General features: G+C 42.1%; 1 protein-coding gene across 2 annotated transcripts in view; it reads right to left on the bottom strand.

Annotated features, from left to right (window-relative positions):
• LOC115149416 (vesicular, overexpressed in cancer, prosurvival protein 1) overlaps positions 1–26,565 on the bottom strand; it is a 55,882-nt gene that overhangs the window by 4,364 nt on the left and 24,953 nt on the right. For both annotated transcript variants that reach the window (XM_029692254.1, XM_029692264.1), the window contains exon 3: positions 3,832–3,909. In XM_029692254.1, coding sequence (XP_029548114.1) covers positions 3,832–3,909 — 78 coding nt within the window. The remainder of the gene's footprint in view (positions 1–3,831; positions 3,910–26,565) is intronic.

Here is a 26,565-nt window from a genome sequence, read left to right as displayed (position 1 = left end):
TGCGTTGTCTTGGCTGTGTGCTTAGGGTCGTTGTCCTGTTGGAAGATGAACCTTCGCCCCAGTCTGAGGTCCTGAGCAGGTTTTCATCAAGGATATCTGTACTTTGTTCTGTTAATCTTTCCCTCAATCATGACTAGACTCTCAGTCCATGCTGCTGAAAAACATCCCCACAGCATGACGCTGCCACCACCATGCTTCACCGTAGGGATGGTGCCATGTCTTTCCTCCAGACGTGACGCTTGGCATTCAGGCCAAAGAGTTCAATCTTGGTTTCATCAAACCAGAGAATCTTTTTTTGCATGATCTGAGAGTCCTTCAGGTGCTTTTATGGCAAACTCCAAGTGGGCTGGGATGTGCCTTTTACTGAGGAGAGGTTTTTGTCTGGACACTCTACCAAATAAATGCCCAATTTGGTGGAGTGCTGCAGTGATGGTTGTCTCTGGAGCTCTGTCAGAGTGACCATCATGTTCTTGGTCACCTCCCTGACCAAGACCCTTCTCCCCTGATTGCTCAGTTTGGCCGGGCACCCAGCTCTAGGAAAAGTCTTGATGGTTCCAAACTGTGTTCCTGGGGACCTTCAATGCTGCAGAACTGTTTTGGTACCGTTCCTCAGCTCTGTGCCTCGACAGAATCCTGTTTCGGAACTCTACGACAATTCATTCAACATCATGGCTTGGTTTTTGCTCTGACATGCACTGTCAACTGTGTGATCAATCATGTCCAATCAGTAGAATTTACCACAGGTGGACTCCACTCCAGTTGAAGAAACATCTCAAGGATCATCAATGGAAAAAGGATGCACTTGAAAAAGGTCTTTTTAATTTGCATACATTTGCAAAAAATTCTAAAAACCTGTTTTCGCTTTGTCATTATGGCATACTGTATTATTTAAAAAAAAATAGATTTTAGAATAAGGTTGTAACGTAACAAAATGTGGAAAAAGGGAAGGGGTCTGAATACTTTCCGAATGCACTGAGATGTGTGTACACACACTTCAAAAGTTTGGGGTCACTTAGAAATGTCCTTGTTTTCCATGAAAAACATACATGAAATGAGTTGCAAAATGAATAGGAAAAATAGTCAAGATATTGAAAAGGTTATAAATAATGATTTAATTGAAATAGTGTCCTTCAAACTTTGCATTCGTCAAAGAATCCTCCATTTGCAGCAATTACAGCCTTGCAGACCTTTGGCGTTCTAGTTGTCAATTTGTTGAGGTAATATGAAGAGATGTAACCCCATGCTTCCTGAAGCACCTCCCACAAGTTGGACTGGCTTGATGGGCACTTCTTATGTACCGTAAGGTCAAGCTGCTCCCACAACAGCTCAATAGGGTTGAGATCTGGTGACTGTGCTGGCCTCTCCATTATAGACAGAATACCAGTTGACTGCTTCTTCCCTAAATAGTTATTTTATAGTTTGGAGCTGTGCTTTGGGTCATTGTGCTGTTGTAGGAAGAAATTGGCACCAATTAACCGCCGTCCATAGGGTATGGCATTGCAAAATGGAGTGATACCCTTCCTTCTTCAAGATCCCTTTTACCCTGTACAAATATCCCACTTTACCACCACCCAGACCATCACATTGCCTCCACCATGCTTGACAGATGGCGTCAAGCACTCCAGCATCTTTAAATTTTTTCTGCTTCTCACAAATGTTCTTTGTGATGCGAACACCTCAAACTTAGATTTGTCTGTCCATAACACTTTTCCAATCTTCCTCTGTCCAGTGTGTGTGTTATTTTGCCCATCTTAATCTTTTATTTTTATTGGGCAGTCTGAGATATGGCTTTTTCTTTGCAACTCTGCCTAGAAGGCCAACATCCCGGAGTTGCCTCTTCACTGTTGACATTGAGACTGGTGTTTTGCGGGTACTATTTAATGAAGCTGCCAGTTGAGGATTTGTGAGGCATCTGTTTCTCAAACTAGACACTCTAATGATGTACTTGTCCTCTTGCACCGGGGCCTCCCACTCCTCTTTCTATTCTGGTTAGAGACAGTTTGCTCTGTTCTGTGAAGGGAGTAGTACACAGCGTTATACGAGATCTTCAGTTTCTTGGCAATTTCTCGCATGGAATAGCCTTAATTTCTCAGAAGAATAGACTGACGTGTTTCAGAAGAAAGTTCTTTGTTTCTGGCCATTTTGAGCCTGTAATTGAACCCACAAATGCTGATGCTCCAGATACTCAACTAGTCTAAAGAAGTCAAGTTGTATTGCTTCTTTAAATCAGAACAACAGTTTTCAGCTGTGCTAACATAATTGCAAAAGGGTTTTCTAATGATCAATTAGCCTTTTAAAATGATCAACTTGGATTAGCTAACACAACGTGCCATTGGAACACAGATGTGATGGTTGCTGATAATGAGCCTCTGAACGCCTATGTAGATATTCCATAAAAAAGAAATCAGTTTCCAGCTACAATAGTCATTTACAACATTAACAATGTCTATCCTGTATTTCTGATCAATTTGATGTTATTTTAATGGAAAAAAAAAAAAATTCTAAGTGACTCCAAACTTTTGACCGAGGAGAGTGATCCAACACAGCCGGTCCTAATCACGTTGTTGACCGAGGAGAGTGATACGACACAGCCAGTCCTAATCACGTTGTTGACCGAGGAGAGTGAAACCACACAGCCAGTCCTAATCACGTTGTTGACCGAGGAGAGTGAAACCACACAGCCAGTCCTAATCACGTTGTTGACCGAGGAGAGTGATACGACACAGCCAGTCCTAATCACGTTGTTGACCGAGGAGAGTGATACCACACAGCCAGTCCTAATCACGTTGTTGACCGAGGAGAGTGAAACCACACAGCCAGTCCTAATCACGTTGTTGACCGAGGAGAGTGAAACCACACAGCCAGTCCTAATCACGTTGTTGACCGAGGAGAGTGAAACCACACAGCCAGTCCTAATCACGTTGTTGACCGAGGAGAGTGAAACCACACAGCCAGTCCTAATCACGTTGTTGACCGAGGAGAGTGAAACCACACAGCCAGTCCTAATCACGTTGTTGACCGAGGAGAGTGATACCACACAGCCAGTCCTAATCACGTTGTTGACCGAGGAGAGTGAAACCACACAGCCAGTCCTAATCACGTTGTTGACCGAGGAGAGTGATACCACACAGCCAGTCCTAATCACGTTGTTGACCGAGGAGAGTGAAACCACACAGCCAGTCCTAATCACGTTGTTGACCGAGGAGAGTGATACAGCCAGTCCTAATCACGTTGTTGACCGAGGAGAGTGATACAGCCAGCCCTAATCACGTTGTTGACCGAGGAGAGTGATACAGCCAGCCCTAATCACGTTGTTGACCGAGGAGAGTGAAACCACACAGCCAGTCCTAATCACGTTGTTGCTCGAGGAGAGTGAAACAAGAGTAAACAGCAACAGGTGATTATCATGTGTTACAGCTGTCTTAGCCGTGTATTGCCCTGGCCACATCTGCAGTCCTCATGCCTCCTTGCAGCCTGCCTAAGTCAAGTTCACGCAGATGAGCAGGGACCCTGGTCATCTTTCTTTTGGTGTTTTTCCAGAGTCAGTAGAAAGCCCTCTTTAGTGGCCTAAGTTTTCATAACTGTGACCTTAAATTGCCAACCGTCTGAAAGCTGTTAGTGTCTTAACGACCGTTCCACAGGTGCATGTTAATTCATTGTTTATGGTTTATTGAACAAGCATGAGAAATAGTGTTTAAACATTGCAATGAGAAAGCCTTACAATTCAGCTAATGTCATGCATGCTTTTGATTGGACCAAACAAATAACACTGAAAATCTCTCCAAAAACTCTTGTCCAGTCCATTTATAGTCAGAGTTAAGATGGACTCACCAGAAGTACCATAGCCGCTGGATGGAGAGGGCTCGGACACAGCAGCGGGTCCCGCAGCAGTCCTCGTACGAGCGGCATCTGAAATGAGAGCGCAATCTTGGTAAAAACATTTTGTCTAGTCACATCTAGAAACAGAGTGGAGTGAGTTATATACACTGAATGCACCAAACATTAAGAACACCTGCTCTTTCCATGACAGACTGACCAGGTGAAAGCTATGATCCCTTATTGATGTCACCTGTTAAAATCAATTCAAATCAGTGTAGATGAAGGGGAGAAGACAGGTTAAAGAGGGATTTTTAAGCTTTGAGACATGGATCGTGTATGTGTGCCATTCAGAGGGTGAATGGGCAAGACAAAATATTTAAGTGCTTTTGTATGGGGGTATGGTAGTAGGTGCCAGGCACACCGGTTTGAGTGTGTCAAGAATTGCAATGCTGCTGGGTTTTTCATGCTCAACAGTTTCCCATGTGTATCAAGAATGGTCCACCACCCAAAGCACATCCAGCCAACTTGACAAAACTGTGAAAAGCACTGGAGTCAACATGGGTTTCCCTGACAGAGTTTAAAATCAGGACTAGGCTAAATTCTACTTAAATGAATCCAGAATAAAAATTGCTAAACTTAATTATTTAGATTAATTAGTTCTAGACTAGGGAGTCCCAGACTAAGGCATGTAAGGACTAACCAGTTAATCTTTGTGAAGCCTAATCAGATAACAATGTGCACTTAGTGCAGACCTGAAGATGCTTCAGAAACCAGGGATGGGAAACTAATACATAGCATTGTGTGGAATTGTAGGAAATCACCTAAACCAAAAATAAAACGTTCAAAAATGTCAGTGGCTTTGAAAAAAAACCTAAAAGAGAATTGTGCCGACGCATCCAATTATCGAAAAAATAAAGTACTTTATGGGGACTGAATGCTGACTGAAGTCTACCAGGCTTGCTAGGACAGACCAGATACAATTTCAATTAGCACGGAGGTGTGAGGTGTCGAGGCCTTTGGGCCCGACAAGTGGCAAGAGTCTTTGAAGTCCCCTCCTGCTGTTCAAAGACCATCCATTGGCATTTCCTACAAGAAATCTGCCTTCAGAAATAAAAGCTTCTCCCAAGTGGGTGTGACACCTACTCATCGGATTCCACCTGGCGACCTGTTCACAGTCTGCCCTAGCCCGTCTCCCAGTCTGGTACAAGTACCCCCACCACACTCCCCTCTCCCTGTCCTCTGCAGTGCCTTGATTATACTACTGCTGATGATATCTGGAAATGTGCATGTACACCGTTGCTAGCCCCTTGTACTCGGAAATCTGGTTCACTGATTTCTGCTCTCGTAAAAGCCTAGGTTTTCTGCACGTTGACACTAGAAGCTTATTACCTTAAATGGATCAATTGAAAGTGTGAGTTCACAGCTCCAATCCAGATGTGTTGGTCATTACCGAGACATGGTTAAGGAAGAGTGTTTGAATACTGATGTTAACCTTTTTCGACAAGACAGATCTTCCAAATGTGGTGGAGTGGCAATCTTTACCAAGTATCACCTTCAGTGCTCGGTTGTCTCCACCAAGACTGTCCCCAAACAATTTGATTTGCTGGTTCTAAGCATTAAACTTTCAAATAGCTCTTTGTTGACTGTTGCTGGGTGCGATTATCCTCCATCAGCACTGGCCTGTACCCTACCTGTACCCTACCTGCCCTAAGCTCTCTTCTGGCCTCTTACACTAAGTCTGAATTTGTCCTGCTATGTGACCTAAACTGGGACATGCTTAAATCACCTGACCAAGTCCTAAGGCAATGGGACTCCTTAAATCTTTCTCAGATTATTACCAATCCCACAAGGTATGACTCCAAACACCCAGAAAATACTACTCCTCAATGTTATCCTCACAAATAATCCTGATAGGTATCAGTCTGGCATTTTCTGTAATGACCTTCATGATCAGTGTTTTACAGCCTGTGTTCGTAATGGCTGCTCTATGAAATGACCTGTCCTGATTTGTCATAGACGCTTACTAAAACACTTTAATGAGCAAGCATCATGAACTGGCCTCTGTAAAATGGTATAGAATCAGCTTGATCCCCTCTGTCCCCTCACTTGAACCTTCTTTTTTTATATTTTCAGTGGTATTGTTAACAAACATACCCCCATAAAGAATCCCTTAATGTTGATGATGTGGTTGTTACTGATAAGAAGCTCATGGCTAAGCTCTTTCATCACCACTTCATTAAGTCAGGATTCCTATTTGACTCAGCCATTCCTCCTTACCCGTCCAACATTTCCTCACCTCCCACCCCTTGTAATGCGACTAGCCCCGACGCTTCTCCCTGCAGGGAGTCAATGAGTCCGAGGTGCTAAAGGAGCTCCTGAAACTTGACACACAAAAAAAACACCTGGGTCAGATGGTTTAGAACCTTTCTTCTTTAACCTGTTGGGGCTAGGGGGCAGTATTTGCACGGCCGGATAAAAAACGTACCCGATTTAAACTGGTTACTACTCTTGCCCAGAAACGAGAATATGCATGTAATTAGTAGATTTGGATAGAAAACTCTAAAGTTTCTAAAACTGTTTGAATGGTGTCTGTGAGTATAACAGAACTCATATGGCAGGCCAAAACCTGAGAGGATTCCATACAGGAAGTGCCCTGTCTGACAATTTCTTGTCCTTCTGTTGCATCTCTATCGAAAATACAGCATCTCTGCTGTAACGTGACATTTTCTAAGGCTTCCATTGGCTCCCAGAAGGCACCAGAAAGTGGAATGACGTGTCTCCTGTCTCTGGGCGAAGAACAGCAGGAGATTTTGTGAGTGGTCAGGCTGGGAACAGTGACACTGGAGATGCGCGTTCGTGAGAATTCTCAATTTTTTTCTTTCAGCCTTTGAATGAATACAACGTCGCCCGGTTGGAATATTATCGCTATTTTACGAGAAAAATAGCATAAAAATTGATTTTAAACAGCGTTTGACATGCTTCGAAGTACGGTAATGGAATATTTAGATTTTTTTTGTCACGAAATGTGCTCGCGCGTCACCCTTCGGATAGAGACCTGAACGCACGAACAAAACGGAGCTATTTGAATATAACTATGGATTATTTGGAACCAAAACAACATTTGTTGTTAAAGTAGAAGTCCTGGGAGTGCATTCTAACGAAGAACAGCAAAGGTAATCCAATTTTTCTAATAGTAATTCTGAGTTTAGTTTAGCGCCAAACTTGCTGGGTGTCAAATTAGCTAGCCTGTGATGGCCGAGCTATCTACTCAGAATATTGCAAAATGTGCTTTCGCCGAAAAGCTATTTTAAAATCTGACACTGCGATTGCATAAAGGAGTTCTGTATCTATAATTCTTAAAATAATTGTTATGTATTTTGTGAACGTTAATCTTGAGTAATTTAGTAAATTCCCCAGAGGTTTGCGGTGGGTATGCTAGTTCTGAACATCACATGCTAATGTAAAAAGCTGTTTTTTTATATAAATATGAACTTCATTGAACAAAACATGCATGTATTGTATAACATAATGTCCTACGAGTGTCATCTGATGAAGATCTTCAAAGGTTAGTGCTGCATTTAGCTGTGGTTTTGGTTTTTGTGACATATATGCTTGCTTTGAAAATGGCTGTGTGATTATTTTTGGCAGGGTACTCTCCTGACATAATCTAATGTTTTGCTTTCGTTGTAAAGCCTTTTTGAAATTGGACAATGTAGTTAGATTAACGAGAGTATTGTCTTTAAAATTGCATAAAATAGTCATATGTTTGAGAAATTGAAGTTATAGCATTTGAGGTATTTGTATTTCGCGCCACGCGATTCCACTGGCTGTTGACTAGGTGGGATGCAAGCCCAGGGAAGTTAAGGTTGCTGCCCCTATCATCGCCAACCCTATCTCCAACCTATCTCTTCTTTCTGAGGAGGTTCCCATTGCTTGGAAGGCAACCACGGTTTGTCCAGTATTTAAAGGGGGAGATCAAGCTGATCCTAACTGTTATAGGCTTATTTCTATGTTGCCCTGTTTATCAAATGTGTTGGAAAAACTTGTCAATAATCAACTGACTGGCTTTCTTGATGTCTATAGTATTCTCTCTGGTATGCAATCTGGTTTCCGCTCAGGTTATGGATGCGTCACTGAAACCTTAACGGTCCTCAATGATGTCACCACTGCTCTTGATTCTAAGCAATGTTGTGCTGCTATTTTTGACTTGGCCAAAGCTTTTGATACGGTAGACCATTCCATTGTTGTGGGCCAGCTAAGGAGTATTGGTGTCTCTGAGGAGTCTTTGGCCTGCTTTGCTAACTACCTCTCTCAAAGAGTGCAGTGTATAAAGTCAGAAAATCTGTTGTCTCAGCCACTGCCTGTCACCAAGGGAGTACCCCCAAGGCTCGATCCTAGGGCCCCATGCTCTTCTCAATTTACATCAAGAACATAGCTCAGGCAGTAGGAAGCTCTTTCATCCATTTACAGTTGAAGTCGGAATTTTAAATGTAAACCTCCGACTTCACCTGTAAATATTTCTCACTGCTGTCGCTCCCCTCTCTCTCTCCCTTTCTCTATATACAGTTGAAGTCGGAAGTTTACATACACTTAGGATTGAGTCATTAAAACTTGTTTTTCAACCATTCCACAAATGTCTTGATAACAAACTATAGTTTTGGCAAGTTGGTTACTTTGTGCATGACACAAGTCATTTTTCCAACAATTGTTTACAGACAGATTATTTCACTTATAATTCACTGTATGACAATTCCAGTGGGTCAGAAGTTTACATACACTAAGTTGACTGTGCCTTTAAACAGCCTTGAAAATTCAAGAAAATGATGTCATGGCTTTAGAAACTTCTGATAGGCTAATTGACATAATTTGTGTCAATTGGAGGTGTACCTGTGGATGTATTTCAAGGCCTACCTTCAAACGTAGTGCCTCTTTGGCTTGACATCATGGGAAAATCAAAAAGAAATCAGCCAAGACTTCAGAAAAAAAATTGTAGACCTCCACAAGTCTGGTTCATCCTTGGGAGCAATTTCCAAATGCGCGAAGGTACCATGTTCATCTGTACAAACAATAGTATGCAAGTATAAACACCATGGGACTACACAGCCGTCATACTGCTCAGGAAGGAGACGCGTTCTGTCTCCTAGAGATAAACGTACTTTGGTGCGAAAAGTGCAAATCAATCCCAGAACAACAGCAAAGGACCTTGTGAAGATGCTGGAGGAAAAAGGTACAAAAGTATCCATATCCACAGTAAAACGAGTCCTATATCGACATTACTTGAAAGGCCGCTGAGCAAGGAAGGGGCCACTGCTCCAAAACCGACATAAAAAAGCCAGACTACAGTTTGCAACTGCACATGGGGACAAAGATCGTACTTTTTGGAGAAATGTCCTCTGGTCTGATGAAACAAAAATAGAACTGTTTGGCCGTAATAACCATCGTTATGTTTGGAGGAAAAAGAGGGAGGCTTGCAAGCTGAAGGACACCCTCCCAACCGTGAAGCACGGGGGTGGCAGCATCATGTTGTGGGGGTTCCTTGCCTGGTGCACTTCACAAAATAGATGGCATCATGAGGAAGGACAATTATGTGGATATATTGAAACAACATCTCAAGACATCAAGTCAGGAAGTTAAAGCTTGGTCGCAAATGGGTCTTCCAAATGGACAATGACCCCAAGCATACTTCCAAAGTTGTGGCAAAATGGCTTAAGGACAACAAAGTCAAGGTATTGGAGTGGCCATCACAAAGCCCAGACCTCAATCCTGTAGAAAATGTGTGGGCAGAACTGAAAAAGCATGTGCGAGCAAGGAGGCCTAAAAACCTGACTGTTACACCAGCACTGTCAGGAGGAATGGGCCAAAATTCACCCAGCTTGTGGAAGGCTACCCGAAACGATTGACCCGAGTGAAAACAATTTAAAGACAATGCTACCAAATCCTAATTGAGTGTATGTAAACATCTGACCCACTGGGAATGCGATGAAAGAAATCATTCTCTCTACTATTATTCTGACATTTCACATTCTTAAAATAAATTGGTGATCCTAACTGACCTAAGACGAGGACTTTTTACTAGGATTAAATGTCAGGAATTGTGAAAAACTGAGTTTAAATGTATTTGGCTAAGGTGTATGTAAACTTCCGACTTCAACTGTTTAGTATATGCAGATGATACGGTCATACTCAGCTGGCCCCTCCCTGGATTTTGTGTTAAACGCTCTACAACAAAGCTTTCTTTGTGTCCAAAAAGATTTCTCTACCCTTAACCTTGTTCTGAACACTTCCAAAACAAAAGGTAATGTGGTTTGGTAAGAAGAATGCCCCACTAAGCACAGTCATGATTACTACCCCTGTGGATTTAGAGCTTGAGTCACCTCATACAATTACTTGGGAGTATGGCTAGACGGTACACTGTCCTTCTCTAAGCACATATCAAAGCTGCAGGCTAAATTAAATCTAGACTTGGTTTCCTCTATCGAAATAGCTCCTCTTTCACCCCAGCTGCCAAAATAACCCTGATTCAGATGACCATCGTACCCATGTTAGATTATGGAGAAATCATTTATAGATTGGCAGGTAAGAGTGCTCTCGAGTGGCTAGATGTTCTTTTTCCATTCGGCCATCAGATTTGCTACCAATACTCCTTATAGGACACATCACTGCACTTTTTACTCCTCTGTAAACTGGTCATCTATGTATACCCGGCGCAAGACACACTGGTTGATGTTTATTTATAAAACCCTCTTAAAACTTCTTAAGGCTAGGGGGCAGTATTCGTGAAGTTTGGATGACTGAGGTGCCCAAAGTAAACTGCCTGTTACTCAGGCCCAGAATCTAGGATATGTATATGTATGGTAGTACTGGTTAGAAAACTCTAAAGTTTCTTAAACTGTTAAAATAATGTCTGTAAGTATAACAGAACTGATTTGGCAGGCGAAACCCCGAGGAAAATCCATCCAGGAAATTCTTTTTTTGAGGTCATTGGATTTTCCAATGCTTTTCTATGGGGAAGACAAATTATTAGGACCCAGATTGCAGTTCCTATGCCTTCCACTAGATGTCAACAGTCTTTAGAAATTGTTCAATGTTTTTTTGTTGAAAAATGAAGTAGTAGTCGTATTCTTTAAGTGTCACTCAGGTGGACTCTAATCTTTTAGTGCGTGTGAATGAGAGCGCGCTCCTTGTTTTTCTCCGGTATTGGAAACAATTTATTCCGTCTTAAATTTGATCGATTATTTACATTTTAGGGTACCTGAGGCTGGATTAGAAACGTTGTTTGAAATCTTTGGACCAAGTTTACAGGTAACTTATTAGATCCGTTGTAGGCATGTTGGGCGAGTTGGAACCGGTGTATTTCTGAATCAAACGCGCCAAATAAACAGACATTTCTGGGATATAAAGAAGGACTTTATCGAACAAAACGAACATTCATTGTGTAACTGAGACCTTTGGGATTGCAAAAAGATGAAGATCTTCAAAGGTAAGCGATTTATTTTATCGCCATTTCTGACTTTCGTGATGCATCTGTTTGGTTGGAAAATGTTTTTCATGCTTTTGTAATCGCATGGTATGCTTTCGTTGTAAAGCCTTTTGAAATCTGACAAAGTGGTTGGATTAACAAGAAGTTAATATTTAAGCCGATGTATAACACTTGTATTTGTTATGAATGTTTATTATGACTATTTCTATATTTTGAATTTGGCGCTCTGCAATTTCACCGGATGTTGTCGAGGTGGGTCGCTAGCGGAACGCCTGCGCCAGAAAGGTTAAGCCTCACTCCCCCCTATCTGAGATATCTACTGCAGCCCTTATCCTCAACATACAACACCCGTTCTGCCAGTCACATTCTGTTAAAGGTCCCCAAAGCACACACATCCCTGGGTCGCTTTTCAGTTCGCTGCAGCTGGCGACTGGAACGAGCTACAACAAAACACTCAAACTGGACAATTTTATCTCAATCTCTTCATTCAAAGTCTCAATCATGGACATTCATACTGACAGTTGTGGCTGCTTTGCGTGATGTATTGTTGTCTCTACCTTCTTGCCCTTTGTGCTGTTGTCTGTGCCCAATAATGTTTGTGACATGTTTTGTGCTGCTATCATGTTGTGTTGCTACCATGTTGTCATGTTGTGTTGCTACCATGCTGTGTTGTCTTAGGTCTCTCTTTATGTAGTGTTGTTGGCTCTCTTGTCGTGATGTGCATTTTGTCATATATATTGTTTTTAATTTAATCCCAGCCCCTGTCCCCGCAGAAGGCATTTTGGTAGGCCATCATTGTAAATAAGAATCTGTTCTTAACTGACTTGCCTAGTTAAATAAAGGTTAAATAGAGGTTAAATAAAAAGAACAAACAGCATGATTCCTCAACAGAAAATAAAATGAATGCCTGGACCACAATTTTGTAATGCATTCAACTCAAATGAAAAAGCAGTACCAATGTTCTTCATGTTAAGTTGGCTACGAAGCAGGAGAGAAACATGAAGCAGCAGCAGTAGTGCCAATGTGCTTCTCAAACCAGCACCAGTCCGGGGGTCCCCATATTTCCATTTGTGAATTAAAAACCTTGTTACCAATCCATGGCTATTGTTTGCTTCAATCACTTGAACCATCTGTTGTGAGAAGTACTGCATCTCTGCAGGCTAGTCCATTTCTGTCATTGTCTGGCTTAACCATGGGAACATCTGGGTCATCATCTTCAATGTGAAGCACTGGGCAGCCATGCTGTTTGAGGTCATTGTGAAGCACTGGGCAGCCATGCTATTTGAGGTCAATATGAAGCCATGCTGTTGCAATTATGTCAATGCAGCATGTCCTTGGTTGAAAGCCCTATACCCACCATCACCAAGTATGATTCCACTACGTTGTCCTCCTTCGAGCTGAGCATACAAAGAGTTTTAGAAAATTCTTGAGTCATGATTTGCACCTTAACAACGTTGGAGAACTGAACACTGGTAGGGCATACACTTTGTACATTTGAGAACCAGATGTTTACAGCATCTGCTGTATAGGGACACTTGATGGGACTATGACATCCATACGTACAGCCAGTGACTCCAGGGAAGTTCCCATAGTCATCGAACTCTACCTTGTAGTTGGCTTGGGCAGCATCAGGAACTTGATGTCCACTGAACATAAATATAAAAAACGCAACATGTAAAGTCTTGGTCCCATGTTTCAGGAGCCGAAATCAAAAAAAGATCACAGACATTTTCCATTCACTCAAATTTTGTGCACATCATTTGTTTACATCCCTCTTAGTAAGCATTTCACCTTTGCCAAAACAATCCATCCACCTGACAGGTGTGGCATATCAAGTAGCTGATTATACAGCCTGATCATTACACAGGTGTGCCTTGTGCTGGGGACAATAAAAGGCCACTAAAAATGTGCAGTTTTGTCAAACACCACAATGCCACATATCTCAAGTTGAGGGAGCGTGCAATTGGAATGCTGACTGCAGGAATGTCCACCAGAGCTGTTGCCAGAGAATTGACAGTTCATGTCTCTCTTTTGAGTATTTGTCAGTACATCCAACCGGCCTCACAACTGCAGACCACACGTAACCACGCCAGCCCAGAACCTCCACATCCGGCTTCACCTGCGGGAAAAATAATGAAACTGGGTTTGCACAAACAAAGAATTTCTGCACAAACTGTCAGAAATAGACTTGTCGTCTTCACCAGGGTCTTGACCTGACTGTAGTTTGGCATCGCAACAAACTTTAGTGGGCAAATGCTCACCTTCGATGGACACTGGCACGCTGTGTGCTCTTTACGGATGAATCCCAGGTTTCAGAATTTTATCGATGGCAATTTGAATGCACAGAGGTACCGTGACGAGATCCTGAGGCCAATTATCATTCCATTCATCCGCCGCCATCACCTCATGTTTCAGCATGATAATGAATGGCTCCATGTTGCAAGGATCTGTACACAATTCCTGGAAGCTGAACCTATCTCAGTTCTTCCATGGCCTGCATACTCACCAGACATGTCACCCATTGAGCATGTTTGTGATGCTTTGGATCGATGTGTACAACAGCGTGTTACAGTTCTCGCCAATATCGAGCAACTTTGCACAGATATTAAAGAGGAGTGGGACAACAAACAATCTACAGTCTGATCAACTCTATGCGAAGGAGATGTGTCGCGCTGCATGAGGCAAAAGGTGTTCACACCAGATAGTGACTGGTTTTCTGATCCACGCCCCTACCTTTGTTTTTTTAAGGTATCTGTGACTAAACAGATGCATATCTATCTGTATTCCTAGTCATGTGGAATCCACAGATTAGGGCCTAATAAATTCATTTCAACTGAGTGATTTCCTTAAATGAACTGTAACTCTTTGTGGACTACTCTGCATACAGGTTGGTTCATTTATACCACACAAATCTCCTGTTTCATGATGGAAGGTTCCAGGTGATCAGTACATGTCGGGAAGGAGGGACGGGGCTTCCCCCGAAGAGAGAGTCAGACGAAAGCCTTGGCTCAAGCAAACAAATTATGTCAGCTCCATTTTCTTTGTACGGAAAAACGGAAATTGATTTAATCAAAAATCATTCAGTGTGTTGCTCCGGTCTATAACCGTCCTTCCGTCTAGTCTTGGTGGTGCTCTGTGATCATCATTGAAATAGTCCAGGTAATTCAGTTTCTCTCAACCTGGGCGCAAACATCCATTAATCTGAAATTAAACCCGCCTTTGGCCAGATTTAATTGAAAACCTTCACTTAGCTCTAGACTAACTAATTGGCATTTTGGAATTCAGATTTATAATCCAGACTAGGGCAAGTCTGAGACTATTTTAAACCATGTCTGGGAAATGCCATTTCAGTTAAAAAAAGTGGAATTTAGTCTAGGATTAGGCGTAATCTGTGTCCGCAAAACTGCCCTTCAATGTACGGTGTACCCAAATCATTATTGGCATTTCTTATTTCCATTCAATCTCTATTTTGACCAGGCAGGTTCAGTGTCACATCTCAGAATTACAGACAAGGTTCTGCATACAGTTCATGTAATGCATTAGACAGGGGCCACATAAACATCTTGTCTTTTTTTGCATTATCATTCTGAGATAGGATATGTTTGTGTTAACTAACCCCACAGGCGCGGTGTCGATTTCTCCACACAGCAGCATGTAATGGAGTCAGACAGCGAGGCGGCAGCACAGTCAGCACAGTCTCCTGATGCTATACTTCAACACTCCACCCAATTAGCCCTGCTGACCGTGGTTGGCGTTTTACAATGTCACGGCTGTCTGGGGAAAGAGCTGGCAACAAAAGTACTGCGGCGAGGGACTACGCCACAATGTCCCCCAGCTGATTGACAACAAAGGAGATGAGGTAAAAAGGTCACGTGTGAAGGGTCAGTACAGGGACATATTTCACCATTCATTCAAAAGAGCCTGGTGGGTCTGGTGCTCTGTGGGTTTTATGTGGTGACAGATTATTTGAAAATACCTTTTGTAACTGGCTTCTTGAGTGTGGTTGTATTTAAAATCAGATTCTGTTTTAATGTAATGAAAAGTCTAAAAGAATAAGTTACAGATTTGATGTTTTAGAAGTTTGGTGTTTTGAGAATGTGCCCACTTTCTAATGTTGTAAAGTCCATAGGTGCATGAGGCACTTTTCAACACTTCTTGGCTGCAAAAGCCTTGTCCAAATTATATTTGATTAGAGCTAAAAACGTAGTTTCAATACCAGGCACAGACAGGGTCTTAGATAATGCAGAACCCTGAAATCTCTATGCAGTGGCATGAGGACCCTGGATGTCTGCCAATGCCATGCTTCCCATAAATAAAGTAACATTTTTTACAACACAGCGTTTGAACCTCTGATGCTGGACCAAAAAAAGGATTCTTCATTACTATGTAGTATCAATTATACATTCTGTTGCCCTCTGATGCTTTGATACTTCTTGGCAGAAAGCACGAGATGGGAGCTGCCAATACTGCATGTCTGAATTATTCAGTGTTCCTCAAAATTAAAGATTTGGGCAGTGATTCTGTTCCAGCGCCGAGGCAGGAGCCTGCTACACGCCTTCCAAATAAGTCATGGCAACAAGCAGAACTATATCAATACAGTCAGCTAATGGTGTTTTTTTAATGTTTGTTTTACTCCTTACGACAGGTCTCTTACTGCTGTCATGCTTGGTTTGGTTCTCGCTGACAGGGGGAGAGAGGGTCAGAAGCAGGGTAGATCAATAGATTTGTCAGGAGAGAGAGTGCACAATCTTTATTCAACACCCATCCATCAACCCCCTCTGCCATGGCCGTGGGAAGATGTTTATTATTATTATTTTATTTATCAGGGGGTGCTGTAGAACCCTCAGAACCCCTACTTCCCGTGGCTATGCCCTCCGCATGATAAAACGCACAGTGTCACGTCCTGACCAGTAAAGGGGTTATTTGTTATTGTAGTTTGGTCAGGACGTGGCATGGGGTGTTTGTTTTATGTGGTTCGGGGTTTGTTGGGCTATGTGTTTATGTAGAGGGGTGTTTGTTTAGAGTGTTCCGGGGTTATGTTCTAGGTTAGTGTATTTCCATGTTAGATCTAGGTTGTTTAGTTCCATGTTTAGTTAATTGGGATTGGCCTTCAATTGGAGGCAGCTGTTCCTCGTTGCCTCTGACTGAAAGTCCTATGTATAGGGGTGTGTTTGTAATGAGAATTGTAGGTAGTTGTCTCCTTGTTTAGTGTCTGAGCACATGACAGGACTGTTAGTGCCGTCCGTTTTGTTTGTTTTTTCCTTCTTTTTACCAATTAAAGAAGATGAGTGTACACGTTCCCGCTGCACCTTGGTCCAATCATTACGACACCCGTTACACACAGCCCTAAAAATCGGTCTTCAGATGGTTGAATCCATTCAGTTGTGCAACCGACGAGGTATCCGCTTTACTTTTCAGTGGCCAGGATATCCTGACACTCCCCAGGGCAAAGGTCAGGAGATACAGCCTGGATCTAATTGGAAGATCCTGCTCTCTTTCCCTGCCATCCTCGTCACCAGAACGCTAACCACGGCTCTAGACTTATCTCCAGCCCTTAACCAGATAAGACAGTGATTAAGATAATCAAGTGACAATTCATTGAGCTCCAACATATTGGGAGAGTGACCCATTTGTTGTGGTTTCAGCTCTGTACTCCAACACTTTGGATTTGCAATGATATAATGACTAGGAGGTTAAAGTTCAGTCTGTCAGCTTTAATTTGAGGGTATTTTCAATCATATCAGGTGAACCGTTCAGAAATTACAGTACTTTTGTACATAGTCTCCCCCCCCCCCATTTTAAAGGACCGAAAGTATTGGGTCAATTTTACTTGTATTAATGTAGTCAAATGTTTTGTATTTGGCTCCATATTCCTAGCACACAATGATTACTTCAAGCTTTTAACTGTACAAACTTGGATTCATTTGCAGTTTGTTTTGGTTGTGTTTTCAGATTATTTTGTGCCCAACACAAATGAATGGTAAATAATGTATTGTCATTGGAGTCATTTTGGTTGTAAATAAGAACAGAATGTCTGAACTGCAACCTCAGTCATTGTATCATTTCAACTCCAAAGTGTTGGAGTACAGAGCCCCCCAAAATGGTCATTGTCCCAATACTGTCACTGCTCACTGTAGCACACACACACTGGTATGTAACAGAGTTAAGAACATAACGTAAGCTCACGCTACAGCTAACTTGAAATGTCGTGGACGGAGCCATCCAATTGGTACCTTTTGGCAGCGGTGTAAAAATACTTTAAAAGTACTTTTGGAGGGTATCTGTACTTTACTATTTATGTTTTTGACAAGTTTTACTTCACTAAAGAAAATAAATGTACTTATTATTTCATACATATTCCCTGACACTCAAAAGTTGGTCCAAATTCCAGCATTAATCAAGGGAATATCTGGTTTCCGAGCTGGTCATAGGTGCACCTCAGTCACGCTCAAGTTCCTAAATGATATCATAACTGCCATCGATAAGAGACATTACTGTGCAGCTGTATTCATCGACCTGGCCAAGGGTTTCGACTCTGTCAATCACCACATTCTTATCGGCAGACTCAATAGCCTTGGTTTCTCAAATGACTGCCTCGCCTGGTTCACCAACTACTTCTCAGACAGAGTTCAGTGTGTCAAATCGGAGGGCCTGTTTTCCGGACCTCTGGCAGTCTCTAAGGGGGTGCCACAGGGTTCAATTCTTGGGCTGACTCTTCTCTGTATACATCAACGATTTCGCTCTTGCTGCTGGTGATTCTGTGACCCACCTCTACACAGACGACACCATTCTGTATACTTCTGGCCCCTCTTTGGACACTGTGTTAACTAACCTCCAGACGAGCTTCAATGCCATACAACTCTCCTTCCGTGGCCTCCAACTGCTCTTAAATGCTAGTAAAACTAAATGCATGCTCTTCAACCGATCGCTGCCCACACCTGCCCGCCCGTCCAGCATCACTACTCTGGACGGTTCTGACCTAGAATATGTGGACAACTACAAATACCTAGGTGTCTGGTTAGACTGTAAACTCTCATATTAAGCATCTCCAATCCAAAATTAAATCTAGAATCAGCTTCCTATTTCGCAACAAAGCGTCCTTCACTCATGCTGTCAAACATACCCTCGTAAAACTGACCATCCTACCGATCCTTGACTTCGGCGATGCCATTTACAAAATAGCCTCCAACACTCTACTCAGCAAATTGGATGCAGTCTATCACAGTGCCATCCGTTTTGTCACCAAAGCCCCATATACTACCCACCACTGCGACCTGTATGCTCTCGTTGGCTGGACCTCGCTTCATATTCATCGCCAAACCCACTGGCTCCAGGTCATCTATAAAAGTCTTTGCTAGGTAAAGCCCCGCCTTATCTCAGCTCACTGGTCACCATAGCAGCACCCACCCGTAGCACGCGCTCCAGCAGGTATATCTTACTGGTCACCCCCAAAGCCAATTCCTCCTTTGGCCGCCTTTCCTTCGAGTTCTCTGCTGCCAACGACTGGAACGAACTGCAAAAAAAAAAGTAACTGAAGCTGGAGACTCATATCTCCCTCACTAACTTTAAGCACAGCTGTCAGAGCAGCTCACAAATCACTGCATATAGCCCATCTTTAAATAGTCCATCCAACTACCTCATCCCCCATACTGTTATTTATTTTGCTCCCCAGTATTTCTACCTGCACATCTATCACTCCAGTGTTTAATTTCTATATTGTTATTATTTCACCACTATGGCTTATTTATTGCCTCACCTCCCTTATCCTACCTCATTTGCACACACTGTATATATACACACTTTTTATTGTATTATTGACTGCATGTTTGTTTATTCCATGTGTAACTCTGTGTTGTTGTTTGTGTCGCACTGCTTTAACTTGGCCAAGTCGCAGTTGTAAATGAGAACTTGTTCTCAACTAGCCTAACAAATAAAATATTCATGGTCATCCCTACTGCATATGACCTTGCAGACTCACTGAACACAAATGCTTCGTTTGTAAATTATGTCTGAGTGTTGGAGTCTGCCCCTGGCTATCCGTAAAAAAAACAAAAAACAAGTGTATGATATTTAAGTATATTTAAAACCAAATAGTTTGACTTCTACTTGAGTCTTTTTCTATAAAAAGGTATCTTTACTTTTACTCAAGTTTGACAATTGAATACATTTTCCACCACTGCCTTTTGGGTGGCTCAACCCGTTGGAACGTTGTCAAGGAGGGCGGTCACGTGTGTTAACAAAGGTCCTGAGTTCCAGCCAGGTATCAGGTGGACGTGGTACCGGCTAAGCAAACAATGTAATGTCTAAACCAGGCAGAATGTGTATGTGTGTTCTTGTTGCTCCACAGCTGTAGGTTCCCATGGCAACAACACACAATCCCAACTCAGTCTGTATTGGTTTGGAGAGATGATTTAATCGCCAATGGAGCTCAGTACCCTGTGATGAAGCAGGGATCAACAGTTTGCTTCCCTCCAGGTGGGTTCATGAACTTGACAAAATGACAAGCCGCTTCTATCAAAGGCCAATTGGTTTTAAAAAGGTTTACTCCACCAGTAGGTATAATGCTGGTGATATTGTCTCCTTCTGAAATGGCACCCTATTCCCTATATAGTGCACTAGTTTTGAATACCTTGACCAAAAGTAGTGCACTATATAGGGCTGTTGGAGTGACCATATTACCGCCACACCGGTGGTCACGAATCATGAAGGCAGTCAAATTCCACGTGACCGTTTAGTTACGGTAATTAGACGTCTCCAAGCTCTGATGCTGCTGATGGTCATTACTAGCCTACCAAACGTGTTTCCTGCCAGGCACTCAATTGTCCCTCTAATCTCTCTGACATGAATGCAAATGTGATCGAAAATGTTCATCAAACACTTCATGAGAGCCCATATTGCGTAACATTTCTATAGGCTATGCAATTGCGGGAGACAACAGGGTGATGGCCGCTAATAAAAATGAGAATCCATCAGTTTTCTATAGGCTAGACCTACTACATTGCCCAAAAAAATAAAAGGGAACACTTAAACAACACAATGTAACTCCAAGTCAATCACACTTCTGTGAAATCAAACTGTCCACTTAGGAAGCAACACTGATTGACAATACATTTCACATGCTGTTGTGCAAATGGAATAGACAACAGGTGGAAATTATAGGCAATTAGCAAGACACCCCCAATAAAGGAGTGGTTCTGCAGGTGGGGACCACAGACCACTTCTCAGTTCCTATGCTTCCTGGCTGATGTTTTGGTCACTTTTGAATGCTGGCGGTGCTTTCACTCTAGTGGTAGCATGAGACGGAGTCTACAACCCACACAAGTGGCTCAGGTAGTGCAGCACATCAATGCTAGCTGTGGCAAGAAGGTTTGCTGTGTCTGTCAACGTAGTGTCCAGAGCATGGAGGCACTACCAGGAGACAGGCCAGTACATCAGGAGACGTGGAGGAGGCCGTAGGAACAACCCAGCAGCAGGACCGCTACCTCAGCCTTTGTGCAAGGAGGAGCAGGAGAAGCACTGCCAGAGCCCTGCAAAATGACCTCCAGCAGGCCACAAATGTGCATGTGTCTGCTCAAACGGTCAGAAACAGACTCCATGAGGGTGGTATGAGGGCCCGTCGTCCACAGGTGGGGGTTGTGCTTACAGCCCAACACTGTGCAGGACGTTTGGCATTTGTCAGAGAACACCAAGATTGGCAAATTCGCCACTGGTGCCCTGTGCTCTTCACAGATAAAAGCAGGTTCACACTGAGCACGTGACAGAGTCTGGAGACGCCGTGGAGAACATTCTGCTGCCTGCAACATCCTCCAGCATGACCGGTTTGGCGGTGGATCAGTCATGGTTTGGGGTGGCATTTCTTTGGGGGGCCGCACAGCCCTCCATGTGCTCGCCAGAGGTAGCCTGACTGCCATTAGGTACCGAGATGAGATCCTCAGACCCCTTGTGAGACCATATGCTGGTGCGGTTGGCCCTGGGTTCCTCCTAATGCAACACAATGTGGCTGGAGTGTGTCAGCAGTTCCTGCAAGAGGAAGGCATTGATGCTATGGACTGGCCCGCCAGTTCCCCAGACCTGAATCCAATTGAGCACATCTGGGACATCATGTCTCGCTCCATCCACCAACGCCACGTTGCACCACAGACTGTCCAGGAGTTGGCGGACGCTTTAGTCCAGGTCTGGGAGGAGATCCCTCAGGAAACCATCTGCCACCTCATCAGGAGCATGCCCAGGCGTTGTAGGGAGGTCATACAGGCATGTGGAGGCCACACACACTACTGAGCCTCATTTTGACTTGTTTTAAGGACATTACATCAAAGTTGGATCAGCCTGTAGTGTGGTTTTCCACTTTAATTTTGAGTGGGACTCCAAATCCAGACCTCCATGGGTTGATAAATTGGATTTCCATTGATTATTTTTGTGTGATTTTGTTGTCAGCACATTCAACTATGTAAAGAAAAAAGTATTTAATAAGATTATTTATTTCATTCAGATCTAGGATGTGTTGTTTAAGTGTTCCCTTTATTTTTTTGAGCAGTATATATTTATTTCTCAAATAATATTAAGCACATTGTTTATCGTTACAACAGGTGTATAGTCTACCTGGATGGCATGCAAATGAACCACAGGAAAAGCATCCTCCATTCGCTATTTAAGTACATAGATGAGTTCTTTCTTCTTCTCCGCTGCCCGTTTCAAAACCAATTTCATTATTTAGTATAGACAAGATTAAAATCAAGAATAGTCTGATGGGTGACAACATTAGCCTATCACTTGTGACTTATATATTATAATTTGTGAATGATGCCCAGCATAAGAAACTGCCTTTTTTTGCGACTTGTTCGAATCATAGTCTCACACCTCATGTAGCCAAGCCCATAGGCCTAAATGTTTTAATAAGGTTAGTATCACACCTCATGTAGCCTAGCCCATAGTCCTATAGGTTTTAATAAGGTTAGTCTCACACCTCATGTAGCCTAGCCCATAGGCCTATATGTTTTGATAAGGTTTATATGGCCAAATAACTTCTTAAAATTGTAAAAATGAAGCACATTAATCTGCTTTACAAGAGGTGCAGAGCCTAACTACATACATAAGCAGTTTCAAGGAAAGATAATTTTCACCATAAAATGAACCTTCATAATAAAAGCATTTACATGCATAATCACATTTGCAGTCACTTTTGATAATGGTGTTTTCCAGCTAATGGAACATTTGTGTTTATAGCCGACTACCATGTGCACACTGCTGCGCTTATAATGTGAAGAAATAGCCTAATAGTCGATCAACATTTTAAGCTAAACTTTCTGATCTGTTGCGTCAGCCAACTTGCGTTACAAATGTTTTGGCATGGTAATGGTTGTATTAAATTTGGGATTTACAGCACCCCACAACTGTCCCAGACAATGTTTGTAATATTTATTTACCGCACAGAACAGGTCAACTTATGTACTATGGACGTAGGCTAGTGCTTTTGCTGTTCGTTAGGTGTACTCATTTTGTTGGCTGACGAAAAGTAAAATGTGGACATTTCTTCAAATATCTTCAATATGCACCTCGGAATTGGATAAGGATGCGCGCAGTTGCGTCCCCGATGTGTGTGTCTTCACTTGTAGCCTGTGAGAAAGACCCGATCACGTGACGCAGAGCCATGTGAGTGCAGCACACCCGGCCGCAAAAGGCATGGATTTTGTTTAGGGTGTATTACGGTCACAAAGGGGATTGCGCTGTGAAATTCGAGGCATTACAAGTGTTTGTCAAAATTGTGAATGAGAGACTATTGGTGTGTACAGCCTGCGCAAAAAAAACAAAGCAGAGCTCATGCATTTCAAGCGACTTTTTTCATCATCATCATCAGTCTCAGCCTTAGAATGTATTACAAATGAAAACATATAGCCCAACGCTTGAATAACAACTAAAAAGTTACATTCATAACTAAGCATATAGAGGTCCTATTTATTTGATAACAGCTCAACACAGAAGCACCAAGTGCGCACTCCCTCAAATCGTTTGGAGAAAATATTTATATTTTATTCATATTTTTTCAATTGTATTCTTCATACTAAAAAAACATTTTTGTTAAATGCCATGGAATTAGAAGCAAAACGTGTCTGTTAAATGAACTAGTGTAGCCCACAGCCATTTGGCATAGCCACATCATGACAACTCAGTACGCTATTATTTTCTTCATACTACATTTTCTTCATATCATGTTTCTATAGACCGGTCTAAAATAAATCATGGATTTATTGTGAAGGTGTAGGCTATATTACATGGATTTATTTTTTTAAATGTAGATGTTCCAAAAGGTCTGCATCAGTGGCTTGTAGGCTGTGTGAAAGACAGGAGATGCTAAATGTGTTTTGTTAATTAACTGTCAATTACGGTGAGACTGACAGTTATTTGCTTGACAGTCACCGGTTGAAAATATCGTGACCACCACAGCCTGAGCACTATAGAGGGAATAGGCTGCCATTTGATCCTCAGACGGTCAAAGTAAAGGCAGGAGTAGAGAGAGCACAATAAAGCCCTGTTGCTAGGGAACCTAAACATCTTACCGGTAAAACAGGTTTGAAAGAAAATACTTTAGTATACTTGCCATAAAATATCACAGTACATTATCTAACATTGCCAAATGAGCTTTGGCATTCTTAACCAGTCCTTAACCAGTCTAAGAACAATACTTTCCAGTTAATTTCAACACATAAAAAAGGGCATTAGGGACCAGTGGGATAAATGTCTGAAGACATTAACATAGTCAATGAGAGCCACTGATAAAGACATTACCAGAGCCAAATGGAATGATTTTGCACAGAGATGGATGCTTTCAACAAGACCACAGCAAGAGTAGTTTAAATGTCAAAATGAATCCACTTCCTAGGCATCTGTATACAGCTCCAGTTAGCTCCTATACCGCAGTACTGAGCACCATGTTATTTCCACATTTGCAGTGCTCATCATTTTATTTAATTTGGGGTTGAGCCATTCAGCTGGATCTACACAACCGATGGCCTGAGACGCAGCTTATTTTTGGAGTGTAATGTCCCTTTACAAGCTGCAATTCATATAGTGAAACTGACACTTCCGTTTGCTATATTACAACAAAGATTTTACTTAAAACAACGAACACAGTTTTTCACTTGGACATCACTGCACATATGATAGTAAATACTCCGCTGTTGGCTGTATGCTAAATTCCTCAAAACAAAAAGAATTACAAACTGTGCCTGGGGCAGCGTTTGTGTCTCATCATGGATCTCAGCTTTAAACAGGCAGGACCATCCACTGAATAGGACTCAATCAACCTGCAGTGTGGCAAGCTCAGGCTGGATGAGTCCATGAGCAGTTATCCTCCTCTGCCGGCCACTCAGAGATAGCGCCAACAACATCTAGCAGAGCAGCACTGAACCCGTCACGCCTTCGTCAATGTACCCTCCCTAACTGTCAAAATTGATATTCGAAGGAGCTCCTCAGGCAAAATGAAGTTCTGCCACGGTTATTTTAGTAGTATATGTCAAAGTGTATTGGGTGGTTGAAATTTAAATAAGTTTGAGGACCTGTTTGATTTGAACAGTCAAACAACGTTTCGACCAATCCCTGAAAAGATCTGTGGTACATACTATACTGTCAACCATATTTTTATACTCAACAAGCACCATACACACATTTCTGACCAACCTAAGGCAATGAGCACCCTTTGAGGGTTTCAAACAAAGCCTGAAAAGAGTCTGAATAGAACAGGCCAATGTTCTTACTCAGCAAGAGTGATCTCTGCTTTGACCAGAAGGCTTTTTAAAGGCCAGGGCATGGGAAGTCTTGATCTGTAACAACAGCTTGGTACTTTGAGCAAAGCGTTGAGATTGCAAAGGCTTTTGTTGGGCAACCTCTGGAAGAATTCCTCGACTGGCCTTTTGCCCATCAACTCTTTTTCCAAAGATGCTGCCTACTATGTTCCATTTACAGCATAGGCTCTAGATAGTGAACTGTGCACTTATAAGAACATCTATGTCAATACAGTATCAAAGTACAGACAATTTAAAAATGTAAATGTTTGCTTACAGTGTATTTGTTTAAGAATCAAATCTATTAGAATAGGTTATATTATGATATACAGTGGGGGGAAAAAAGTAGTTGATCCCCTGCTGATTTTGTATGTTTGCCCACTGATAAAGAAAGGATCAGTCTATAATTTTAATGGTAGGTTTATTTGAACAGTGAGAGACAGAACAACTAAAATATCCAGAAAAATATAAATTGATATAAATTGATTTGCATTTTAATGAGGGCAAACGTACAAAATCAGCAGGGGATCAAATACTTCTTTCCCCCACTGTAGTTCAGTATAGACTTAACATGTTAAATTGTGTCCTTGGGTTTGAGTGACACAGCTCATGATAGACGAGTGGCCTTGTAATTGATGCAACGCAGGTCCATGACATGTTTACGGAGATGTCACCTCGCTTGTTAAGCCTCAGTTACACAGGAACAAAAATGAACTCATTTCCGGAGATGGAGGTAACACATGCCTAATGTATGATATCCTTCTTGTCCTACATTGATTTTGTAAAACTCCTGTGGGTAACATTTTAGAGCTTGTAAAAAACTGGTACTTCATCCGAGTATACTGTAGGCTCTAGGATAGCATCTTCAACTAAATTGTCTTTGCATTGATGGCCATTAGCTGCCCATGCTCACTTGACACATTCACAGATAGGCCGACAGTGCCTTCAGAAAGTATTCATTACCCCTGGACTTATTCCACATTTTGTTGTGTTACAGCCTGAAATCTCATTTACATACAGTTGAAGTCGGAAGTTTACATACACTTAGGTTGGAGTCATTAAAACTAGTTTTTCAACCACTCCACAAATTTCTTGTTAACAAACTATAGTTTTGGCAAGTCGGTTAGGACATCTACTTTGTGCATGACACAGGTCATTTTTTTCAACAATTGTTTACAGAGATTATTTCTGTTATAATTCACTGTATCACAATTCCAGTGGGTCAGAAGTTTACACAAAGTTGACTATGCCTTTAAACAGCTTGGAAAATTCAAAAAAAAAAGGCATGGCTTTAGAAGTTTCTGATAGGCTAATTGACATAATTTGAGTCAATTGGAGGTGTACCTGTGGATGTATTTCAGGGCCTACCTTCAAACTCAGTGCCTCTTTGCTTGACATCATGGGAAAAATCAAAAGAAATCAGCCAAGACCTCAGAAAAAAAATTGTAGACCTCCACAAGTCTGGTTCATCCTTGGGAGCAATTTCCA

The sequence above is a fragment of the Salmo trutta genome, chromosome 2 (genome assembly GCF_901001165.1).
Source record: "Salmo trutta chromosome 2, fSalTru1.1, whole genome shotgun sequence".
Lineage (NCBI taxonomy): Eukaryota > Metazoa > Chordata > Actinopteri > Salmoniformes > Salmonidae > Salmo > Salmo trutta.
Note: the sequence above shows the minus strand (reverse complement) of the source record. Positions and strands in the feature narration are given on the sequence as shown.